Below are 12345 nucleotides of genomic sequence, written 5' to 3'. Positions count from 1 at the left end.
GGAAAGTCCAGTTTGAATCACTGACATCCACTTTATGAAATTCCTCATTAGTATTGAGATGGTTTGTATGTTGTTAAACTTGGGTGACTTGTTGAGAGTTAAGTCTGTCAAAATAAACATCACTGAAGTGAAGCTGCATTAATAGAGTTTATAATTGGAATATTTTGTAAAATTTATTTCTAATTGTTATTATTCACTTCACTTTTTTATACTGTAATTTAAAGATAAGATTTTATGAACCTAAGACATATGAGAGGAAAACATCTGACCTAGATTTTTTGTCTCTTTGCCCTGCAGCTCTAGCAGATATGATTCATGAGACTTGCACTCCCACTTCCTTGACTGAAGGCAAATGAAGCACAGACATCCTGCTTTTATGCAACCTTAGTCAGAAAAAAGCAAAAAAAGAAGCAAAAAAGTGAAGGGAATCATCCTATGACTGTCCAGAGTGACCGATCTACCTCAAAGACACAACCGCCCCCCACCCCCTGTTGCTCCTATACCCCACCTCCTGCAGCCCCCTCCTCATACCCCCTGCCTTAGCAGCCTAATGACTCCTGGAGGTTTCATTTGTAAGGCTCCCATAGAAACACAACCACAATAGGCCCCATCTTGAGAGGGCCCATCTGGGAGTCTTTGTGGGGCCTTCTGAAAGCCACAAAGGCCTGCTGACCTAAAAACCCATCAATAAGAGAACAGGGAGCCCCGCCGACAACAAATTGAAGAGCCGTGGAATTTCCTGGGCCATCCGAAGTCCGTAGGTGATCGGGGAACGTGGGAGGGAGGTTGAGGAAATTCTCCAAATGTCCGAGGATGACACATCAGGATGTCATTCCCAAGCTGTCAGCTGTATGCCCATTACCTCAGCTGTCTTTGTCCGTGTGCCCACTGTTTACCATTGTGAGGAAAGGCCTATGGATTCTTAACAAACTAGTGACAGTGACAGGAAACAGCAGTGGCATACTGGGTAGAGCTATGTGCCCTCCTCTGTTGACTATAATAATGATGATGCTGATGAGGGGGGTTGTCATGTTGAAAGCCTGCAATATACAAAGACTATCCTTTTGTGGGCAATTTTTACATTTAGAGGATTTTACCTCTCCTTTTAATGGCTCAAACACACTTCTTACATGCTGTTATGTGATTTCTTCTGGAATTTCCCGTCTAAAAATATAACTTTCTCTGAAGTTCAAAAAGAGTTTATGCGAATCACCCCCATAGTATAGAGGTGAAAAGGATGCCACTGCCATTAGAATCCAACCAAAAATGCAGAGATTCAAAGCAACCAGGTGTCAGGAACTGTTTTGATGACAACTACCATCTTCCTCACACTTCTTCTTGGCAGTTGCCCTGACCACCAAGGTATCTTTCTGTTGTGTGGGAAGAGCCAGGTAAATGCTTAAGGCAGGTGTCTTCCGCTTGCCTTTACTCCTGTGCTGCCAGTTTGGGACATGATTGGTGAAAGTGGACAGGAATACTGTAATATGTTGGCATAAGGGGTGAAGATGTGAATTTTTACATCGACAATCAAATCTCAGTGTAAAAACTACACCCATGTGCCATGTTGATTGCTACATCATGTGTTGCCTGCAAAAGGCAGGTAGAAGGTGTCCTTACATCGATTACAGTTAGGAGCGGTGATGTGGGCATGAACTGCTGGACTTAGGCTTAGGTGTTCAAAATAATAAAGAGGAAGACTATGTGACCCGATGAAGCTATTTATGTTTTCCTTTGACTTTGTATACTTTGTCATTCTCATGTGATAATCTGATGGTTCTCGTCTTTGTTTCTCTGTAAGAGGAGGACCGATTTGACAGCTACTCCCGCATGATCTTGAAGTACTTTCTGGCAGAAGGAGTGGTGTGTCGGCATGAACTCTTTGTGGCAACAGCTCAAGATAACCCTGATGAAATCCTACAGGTAGGAGATGAGACGCCATGCTTTTTAAATGAGGAAGTTTCTGACCCTGCAAAGTTTTTCTATAAGATACAACACTAGCTGTTTTTTATAATAGTACAAAATCTACATTAATGTTTACTCAGGTAAAGATCTTGGAAACTGCTTCTTGAGTATTTTCTTTCTGAGCTGCGGCTCTTTCCAACATGTGTCAGGGTCAACAGGGGTATCGGAGAGGTCAAGAGTGGTATGGTTCTGGCATTGTTGAAATGTTTCCCGGCATATCAATCCATGAACAGGACCATAGTTTGCAGAAGCTGCCTGCCAAACAGCAAAGAGGAGGGGTGCTTCTCTCCCTCTGATTGATAGTGGGAGGGTTCATCGGCTCACCCTCTCTTTGCATATCAAAGACTTATTAAGAGAGGGGTAGTCCCACTGGGGATATATCAAATTATTTAGTATTTTCCACAGTTGTATTTGCGGCATGGTAATCTCCAGATGTTAAACTTGCACTATGTATTACATCAGCATGAACAAAGATGCATGTCCACAATTCTTAAGGATGTAAAGTTGCAGAAAGGAAAGCACTGTGGCAGTTTGATGTGATGTTTGCTCAAAGACCAGATTTCCTGTACATTTATTAAAGCTTTTATGTTTTCAACTTTATTTTGTTTATTGTGCAGACAAGGAAAACGTTATTTACTCATCATCTCCACAGATTTTTGTTTACGTAAAATTTTAGGAGAAATGAAACATACACACCATTTACTTTGAAGAAGTAAATGTGTACTTCTTTTAGATAATTAAATGTATTGATAATTCCTAACAAATTCAACTTGTTTTGGATTAGAAATATTTGATCGACTTTGTGTGTATTTTTCATGTCCTTCAGTACACCAGTACACATTTTTATAGTTGATATATGTTTCATCGTTGTTTCAAACCCATTATTACCCTTCTTTAATATAAAATAACTCTGTTTTCCACCTGTGTCATCAAAATTCTAAAAAAAAATAATATTAAAACAATTAGAAAAAAGTTTTTTTGACCGAGAGTTGCTGTCCTCATCATGCGACTGTCAAAACAGTTTGTTTTTTGGGTCTGTCATAGAAAAAGTTTAAATTAAACTTTCAAGCTGTTTTATGTATGTCAATGTTGTATTCTGATTAAACATATTTTTTTATGTACATAATTTGTTTAGGAGCTTCCAGCCCCTATCTTGGATGATGTTGCTGTTCCCAAACCTGTGGAGCAGCCCAGACTGACTGGTGAACCCCAGGACAGTTTGGATGCCATGAAGATTGCCTGGAGGTATCAGAACCTGCCGAAAGTACAGGTGATCCATCAGCGTCCCCTCTTTAATGCAACTATTTTTCCCTGTACAGTCGATCAGAGGCAATTTTTAAATCTTTTTTTAGTGAAAGTTCAACATGTGTCTCTTTTAATGATAGGATGAGAATGCCCGGTACTGGATCGCTGCTTTTAGTCGTTTGACAATGGTCTCGACCACTAAATCCATCCACCTCTAAACTCCTTTGTGGACTGAATGAGGCCTCGGCCTCTCTTTTCAGAGCCGCAGCAGATTACTCACACTTAGCTGGCAATAGGTAGGCTTTTCACTGTTCCCCCAGCTAACATATACACACACATACACACGCTTGCACCCCTGCTTAGCCTGGGAAACAAGAGTACTATGCAGGCAGTGCATTGACATGTCTGCTCGCTCAACCCTACGACCCAGACCTGCGCCTCCGTCTTCCCCCAAATCCCTGCCTTTCCCCCTGCTAGGGTCGGCAGCTCTACACTCTTTCTTCCGCTTTAAGGAGAGGAGACCCTCCCCTTCTTCTTCTTCTCTGCAGTCCACCCCCGTCGGTCTATAATCCATATCGCTATGTGGATTAGCAGAACACAGTGTGTCCCTAGGGATCCTCTCCCTCTTTCTCTCTCCCTGGAAACTTCTTTATATCTGTGTCCTTTCCTCACCTCTCCCCCCTTCCCCTGTAAAATCGTCTTTACAAACCGCTAGTAAGCCCCGCCAGAGGATTTGCATCCCAAATTCACCCCGAGAGTCAACGCTTACTTTCCCCTTACACACACCTCTCCTGGCAAGGCCCACTGTGTCGTTCTCTTGATGAAGACATCAGATCAAAGGTGAGGCCGTCAGGGCGGGGATGGAACGCTAAGCGGGTTGCCTGGTTCACAAAGAGAAGATGAGCCCCTGACCCCCCCCACTGGCCCTTCTGACCCCCTCGTTCTGACGGGAGAGGGACACACCGGGGGCCCTAATCCAGATTAGGAGTAGATTAAGGGCCCCTCTCACAATGGAGTCCATGGTTTTACCGAGAAAGAAGAGCTAAAACTCTCTCTTTCAGCTGCAGGAAAACATCCGCCTTCCCCTGCTTCCCTGACATGTTCGCTTTCACAGCCAGAAGTGGACATTTATGTGAAGAAATGATTAAGAGGCTGGTCATAGTGCTTATTTAACTTCTTCGCTGTAGAAAAGTTGAGGAATGACCCAGAAACAATGCAATTGCATTGCCATGGTATTGCATTTTTAGAAAAACAAATAAGTTTGTTATGCTATATGTATTGTTAGTTTTAAATATCAAAGTCATACATGCTGTTTAAAAGAATTTGAGCAAGCAGTAATGTTAGAAAAAAATTGCAATTCTTATCCTTGTATATTACAGAGTGCTTTGGCATCTTCCTCTCGATTCGGGCACTACTATGATGTCTCAAAGACGATGGAGGCAGAGATACGCCAAGCAGCCAAGTGCCACCGCTTCTACCTTCCGGATCACATCACCCCGTCATCAGCAGCACACAGGTAGAACAGCAAGACGTCGTCCTCAAAATGCAGGCAAAACCAATGAGACACGACCCAAAGAACACAGGCGCATAAACACGACATCATCCACATAACAGGGCTGTACAAATATGACTTCCTCCGCAGAACGCATGTGAGTAAACATGGCAATGTCTTGGAGGAACAGGTGAACCAATAATGCAGCGAGACAGAGCTGCAGAATTTAAAAAGCACATCTTGTATAAATAATCCCAGTAAACAACATGACCAGGCTGAGAAGACTTGGCTTCATTAGATGAGATTGTTTTATTCTGGCTAAATTAGTTCAAGTTCCTTGTTAATTTTAAGATGGGGAAATGTTCCAGAATTGAACAAAAGCTAAAATCCATTTGAATTGTGTCTGAGACATGGGTATTGAATAGATGCTAAAATTATAGATGCTTGAATAAGTTGAAATTTGTTTTGGCTGAAATGAAATGCATTAGTTAAATTTATGATGTAGATGCCACTAATCATTATTCCAGAAATCATCAAACTAATCAAACAATTGTTTCAGCTCCAATAAAATTGTTTTTCTTTGACTTCAGAAAGCAAAGTCAAAATAATTTGCATGATCACGCATCATTAATTTTTTTTTCTTCTTTTAATTTTCTTTAAACAATTAATTAATTAGTTTTTTATTGAGTTCAAATAAAGCACTTACTCAAAAATGCTCCATTTATGAATAAATAATAATTACAATCAAGAACAACACTATAATCACTATTTTTGCAACTCACACAAATCAGCTAAATATCAGCCGGCTTCGCCTCCTGTTTTGCGTTGTTTGCCATTGGCCGGGTCATTCAGCCTCTTGGAAAAAGGTTGCATATGTCTATTCAAATAAGGGTCTTGTTTGCTCAGCGTCTGTTTGATTTCTCCTGCGTTGAGTGTACTTAGGGTTCAGAGGTCGCACAGGCTCTTTACCCAGAGAGTGCTGCTGAACACACACGGGCACACGAAGGCACACTCATTTGAACTGGGTAAATACAGCAATCTGGAGTGCAGTGGATGCTGGAGGATGCTTTAGAGAATCTCTCATTCTTTCTATCAGCAAACAGAGACGGTAAACATGCGGCCCGTACAAACACATTAAATGTTGAAGGTTTTCAGGTTAAAATGTACATTTTTCACAAGGATGTTGCTCAAGGTAGAAAGAATATGGTTAGATATCATTTCACACAGTAATGATGATTAATGTGAAGAATGTAGGAGGAAAATTCCCCCTTGTTTGTGCAGTTTTGAGTGAAGGTGACATAGTGGTGCTGTTGTAGAGTGTGAATGGGTTATAGATCTTACAGGCATTTTGACAGCTGGAAGCTACACCTGCACAGCACCATTGTGCCCCAAGGCCCGCCCAAGTACTGACAAGAATACAGGCACACACACTCGGTACATATCTTGCACGCTCATGTAACACACAAACTCGAAAGCAAACTACACCCCCTTGCACGTGTCCGCTGCCCCATGTTGATACCCTAGCTGTTAAATTGCTCCGTTTCACTTGAAGGCATAATTGGCACAAATTGCTCTCTAGGTGATACAGATCCTGTTGTTTAAGACCAAGCATCCCCCTTCCCTCACTCTTTCTTCCCTTGCTGAAAGAGGAACGCTGAGATAAAGACGCTTCCTGGTGCATGATCCTAATTAGCTGACGTGCTAGCCCCTGTAGCTACGCACCTAGACCTCTTTGGGTACCTGAATGAGCCGTGCTCAGTAGGGGTAGCTAAAGCACAATGCTGGTCTCCACAATGGCTGCCAACCAGTGGCAACCTCCTGCATGCAACTGAACGTCAGACCGTCCCAGCCCCCCACCACCTCTGAGCTGGGGCATGGGCAGAGAGTCCGTGGAGGGTAGGTGTTCCTCTTTCACCAGTGCAGCTCTATCATTAGCCACAGCAGGGTCAGGAGGCACCATTGTTGAGCTGAATAACTGAAATAGAGTTCATTGATATACTTGGCCAAGTGTAATCAACACAAGTGTGTGCTTCTCTTCTTTATGTGGGGATTTGGCGTGTGACCAACCTATGTGTATCAGCTTTTGTGGCTCTCAGGTTGAACTGACAGCTGACGTAGCAGCTCACTGTGAGCTGCCACAGAGTGGTCATTACAATAGTGAGGTGTTTCTAAGTGGAGGGTCCTGTGTTAAAAGATGGGGTTAACATTATTATTGGTGAGCCCATAAACTCATAAAGGGCTCAGCAGTGATCCATCCCTTGACTGTTGCTAAATGTTGCTCGATGGTACTGCATGGCCCCTGTCAGTGGTGCACATCTTACCCTTGATTAAACACCAAAATGCTGTTCTCTGTTAGTTTTAGCCATCAGCCCATTAATCCCTCATCTCTTCTCCGTTGTGCGCACGTTTGTGCATATGTGCACCTCATCTGTCTGTCTGTCTCGGCACAATCAGATCCTCGGGGAGCTGACAGTGAACCAGTCATGTTGTAATTTAATCAACCAAATAAATTAATTGGATCTCTTGATATGGATCATCTGTCTGCTTCGGTAGCTCCAGAAAAGCACAGTCAGGAGTAGAGACTGCAGTCATTGAGGATTAGGCTACTGCAGTGATCAGCTTGGCTCAGATTTATCAAGATACTATTGGCGATGGATTGCACATTTTAGGTATCCCCTTTTGTGTTCTGATGCAAGTTCTCTGCTGTACTGTGTCAAATGTGTCTCACTCTTTTTCCAATGCTAGGGTTGAGTCCTACTCTGCCTTACTGAAATCACTGCAAGAGGTCATACACAGAGAGGGCTTTGATTTGGCGACCCCCATGGTAAGAATTAAACAACTGTGCTGGTTTTTGTTTTATTCAAATTATAACAGTTTTTTTTCTCAAAAATCTAATTCACCACAAACCAATTTAACATTTTGTTAGAAAGCATTGTAAGTCACTCTCAAGCTGGGAACACAAAAATCAAAAATCATTTCTGACTAAGTATTTCTTAGTCACAAAAACAGCAACAATTAGTGAGGTGGAGTTTGGAATCAGGTGATTTTCTGGCAATTGATGAATCAAAACATGCAAAATATTTTTTTTTATCATCAAATACATCAATGCAAATTTTCAGTCTATGAACACAGCAATCAACAGTGTTTAATGCAATATTTTGAGTTCAAATAGGGGTGAAGGGTACATTCTATTTTACTTTGGATTTAAACTTACTTCTGCTACTAAAAAACATGCTGAATTTTCTTTTCTTTTACACATTATTATCCTCAGTTGGGTTGTCCAGCATTAAAATTTCCAATTTTATTTTATTCAAAAGCTCAATAAATTAAAAAGATGCAATGGATTTTTATTTAAAGGTGTGATACATATATAGTGAGGAATTGGGAGTCTTGTCACTTATCTCTTCATTATCCTGTGCCTTACTAATTTTGGTCTTCTTCTTCCCCTTCTTCTCTGACCTTGCATTGATTCATAGCAATAGGAGAATAGAGGAGTAAAGGGCCTACTAGCAAGTTGCTAATATTTAAGCTGATAATAAGAGGTTGTTCTGTCCAGCAAGTTAAATAATTTGCCATTGCAAATGGATAAACAACTTGATTCTTTTATCATCTTAGTTTTTTGAAAACACCGAAATGCTAGTCAGATGTGAAAGAAAATATCTAATAAAATGGAAAGTCATCAGTTTCTTCAAACTGAATTTGATCCTCTTTTGATATATTTACAAAGAGAGTGTTTACATGTTTTCAAATCTCAAAACTGGCATGTGTCTAGCTTTTTGAGACAAGCCATCACAATGGAGTTACAAAATACAGTTTTTTGCTAAATGATTTGACACATAGAAGACTGTAAAATACGTGTTTTTTTTCAGTGATTCTCTACATAAACAGTATCTATGCCTTTTTCACCTACTTTCTGTGAACCCTGTGCCCGTCACCTGGAGCCACCTCTCCTCCTGTCACTCACACATGGGATTTTCTCCCCCCAGAGCTGTCATTCAAACACCAGATTAACTGCTGACATCATTAAAGCAGCAGGACCACCTGACACACTGTTGGCACAGTCCAGGAATGCAAACCGGCACAGAGCGACATGGGCGCTGGCACAAAATATGCCCAGTATGGACAACAGTGTGGATTGAATGATTTGCTTCTTCTTGTTGTTTTCTCAGACTTTGTCAAGTGTTTTAAGATTTAAAGTGAACTCTGCCAAACTAATTAATAATTGGAAAGATTTTTTAGAAGAATGAGACTGGAGTCTTTCTGAGTCACATTAGACTCCTTTCTGATTGGGTTGTGATCCCAGACTAGTTGTAGTCTATATGGCTGGGCTCTGGTCTTTGGCTGGACCCTACTGGCAATGTTCCCTGATTTTTCTATAGGCTAAGCTATAGGAGTTAAGTTTGTTGTTGCATCCTGATGTTGCCACAGCAACAGTCGTGTTACCGCAGTGACCTCCTGTGGGGCGTCAGACACAGAAACAGATTTCTGATTCTGCTGCTCTCAAAACCTGTGTAGGAAAACATCACTAAACAAAGGAAGGGCATGTCTTATTGTGACTACACCACACGTGCAGAATGCTAATATTACAGCAGGCTGAGATACAGACTGAGAGTATGCTCTGGAGAGAAAAGAGTCTTATTGGAAACTATGAGGCGGCTTTGAAAAACTAAGTTAGACAATGGCGTTTATTTTTCTTAGATCTGCTCAATGCTGATCCTGATCCGTAAAAAAGTTTAGGTCATGCAGTTGTGTGACGAAGTTATGAGAAATTGGGCTGAGGAGATCTTAGAAGAGTTGGAGGAGGTTTAAATTATGAAAAAGATTGAATAAAAAGTGAGAAGATTTTAAAACAGGCCTTTGTTTATTGATGTTGGCTCTCACCCCAATAATTCTGAACCATGCTATAAGAAAGGCCGAATGAAAGGCGATTGTAAGTCAGAGTAAAACTCCCTCACAGTTTGGACAGGGTTCTCCATTTTCTGTGGTGCAGTGATATATATCGTACCACAGTTTGGCCCACTTTTTTTTTTTTTTTTTAACAAAGTTAGTTTCAGTTGATCCCTTGGGGTGGGCTGGGATGGGATGGAGTTGGGAGGGGGGGTGGGGGGTTTAAGGCAAGGCACTCCACCCTTACCCAGGCCCCCCTTGGCTGCGGAGCATCACCGCTGTGCCAAGAATGTGCTGGGGTTTTCTGGGTGGCGGCCATATTGGAAGCCTGTCTGACAGGTCCATTGTGCATGTGTCAGATGGCTTCTGTGATTGGGCGGTTGTGTCCAGTCACGTTTGGGCTCCGTGTTCCAATCGTCTGTGCCGCTGAGCAGTCTGTCCAGTTGCTCTCACCCTACGTTTGGAAGCATGGCCCACAACAGCAGCACCCAAGTTTTCAGATTCAACTGAGATTTGTGCCCTCCACTGACTTTCTGTAGTTTACATTTTCTTCTGCAATATTTGATACATTTTCATGATTTTTTAATGTTTACATAACTGCACTCCTCACCCTCTTTGTATTTCTCACAGTCAAAGTCACGTAACATCCTGCGCGTGGGGCTTCACTCTCTGGGTTCGGCTCTGTGGGGGGACGACCTGTGTTGCCATGACAAACCTAGATACAGCCACGCCCTGACTACCTTTCTGTATGGACTCCGTGCGTTGTTGAGGTCATCGCTTTCGGTTGCTGTAGTAACCTTACCTTCACATCTCATCCAGGTAATATGGTGTTTGACACATACTGTCTTGTTTGTGTTACGTGCTTCTGAACTTTGACTCTGTTGGTGTATTAAACCATTTGGGATTTCAGCCAAAACACTGAATGCAGATTAAAATGATAGGGTTAATATTGAAGTTTATTGCTTATGCTTGACTCGGGTGCAGTGAAGGTTTTTTTCTATATAAGCAATATGGCTCCCCTCCATATTGCTAATATATGGAGGGGATAGGGTGTTATTCTATCAGGGGTGGCAAGAGCAATGAAAAACCAAAGTTATTTGCCAGTTTTGCTCAAAATTTATTTATTCTCTTAGAAAAGGAGCCTCAAATTCCTGTGTTCTGCAGCTTTCTGATGTAAGAGAGGTCCATCACGCCTGAATCAAATAGCTGGATTCCTCTCTCAACCTGCAGTCAAGTTTCTACAGAGTCCTGCTAGTGACCTAATTATATAATTCAGGTATTTTAAACAGGGATTTATATAACACTGGCCTTCTGAGACTTGAGTTTCTAATCACTGTCTTAGATTGTTAATAGGGATGGAGTAAGAAAAAATGATATTCCTGTAGTTCAAAATCTTAAAAATCTAGCTTGGCCAATCATTAACTCAATAGTTGTAAGAATTAATTCAGTCTTCAAACTTTTCAATTTGATATTATGAAATTCAACTTACTTTAAAGTCAATAACATTAAATATTTGTAGAGAAATGTATTTTCTGCTCAATCCAATCTTACAAACAAACTCTTTGTGCAACTTAAAGTTGCACAAAGAGTTTAAACCTCTTCATGGCCTGATATGAAATGCTCGTTAAAGTTGTATATTGGTGGGGTGGGGGCTGCATGGTGGGCTATGAGTCTGTGTCCAGTCTGGCCTCTCAGTGTGAAGGTGGAGTCATCTGCTGAGGCATATGGCAAACCACCACCCTTCCCTAGACTATCAACCACAGAGGGACACTTGCCTCCAATGCCGTCTATATACCAAACTAGCCTGACCAATCTTGAATCCCTCTTGAAGAGACTCATCCTGAAGAGCACTGACTCTGTGTTGTTTGTGATCTCCTTATTTAAAGATATAGGTCAGCGCCTAGCTCAGAGAACAGCTGTGTTGTCACAACACGCTCTGGCTCCAGGCCTGAACCCACTGTGCAAGGCGGCTTGGCCTAGTCAAAAAAAGGTAGAGTGGCTAACTAGCAGATGTCAGCTGTGGTGGGAGCGGTCCTCCTGTCCCACTCTGGCCAGGCTTCCCAACCCTTAATCTGTCCCCTCCCCCTTCTCCACCCTGGGGAGAGAAGTGAATGAATTGGAAAAGAGGAGAGAGGGGGAAATTTTGGACTGAATCAGGTGTTTGGTGACGAAGCCAACATGGAGGTAATTAGCGGCTGTTATGTTATGACCATGTGATTAACTTACCATTTCAAATCTCACTTTGCTCTGTTGTCTTAACAACAGTGCAAAGTGTCACCAAAGTGTGAAGAGCGTTCTCATTGAAACAGTTAATAGACCTTATTTCTGGCATTGTGGTGCGTAGATGGATAGTTTAGATGAGAGAGCTCGGCCTTTCGAAGACTGTCTAGACTAACATCAGTGGTTTTACTGACTGAAACATTGTGGTCTTAGACAGTTAGCCTACTGCTACTAGTCTACAATACTTAATCTATTATTGAGCAGCTTAGGAAGCTGAGCAACTCACTGAAAGCCTCTCCACAGCAGCCCAGTGCGACAATCCATCTGAAACATTAATTAGACTCCCCTCCATCATACAATATCGTGAAAACACACCCAGTCCTCACACATACAAAATATAGGTCCCCAAAATATATATGTGTGTATATATGTATATATATATATATATATATATATATATATATATTATATATATATATATATATATATATATATATATATATATATATATATATATATAGCTGTACTTAAAAATAATT

The 12345-nt window shown here is 41.5% G+C and overlaps 1 protein-coding gene across 1 annotated transcript in view; it reads left to right on the top strand.

The window, feature by feature from the left end:
- Positions 1–12345, top strand: part of elp4 (elongator acetyltransferase complex subunit 4) — a 53825-nt gene that overhangs the window by 4472 nt on the left and 37008 nt on the right. The window contains exons 3-7 of the mRNA XM_055037065.1: positions 1799–1920; positions 3098–3232; positions 4587–4723; positions 7445–7523; positions 10217–10405. Of these exons, the coding sequence (XP_054893040.1) occupies positions 1799–1920; positions 3098–3232; positions 4587–4723; positions 7445–7523; positions 10217–10405 (662 nt within the window). The remainder of the gene's footprint in view (positions 1–1798; positions 1921–3097; positions 3233–4586; positions 4724–7444; positions 7524–10216; positions 10406–12345) is intronic.

Source organism: Poeciliopsis prolifica, unplaced genomic scaffold, assembly GCF_027474105.1.
Source record: "Poeciliopsis prolifica strain line A6 unplaced genomic scaffold, Auburn_PproV2 SCAFFOLD011, whole genome shotgun sequence".
Classification (NCBI taxonomy): domain Eukaryota; kingdom Metazoa; phylum Chordata; class Actinopteri; order Cyprinodontiformes; family Poeciliidae; genus Poeciliopsis; species Poeciliopsis prolifica.
This window is presented reverse-complemented; position numbering and strand designations above follow the sequence as displayed.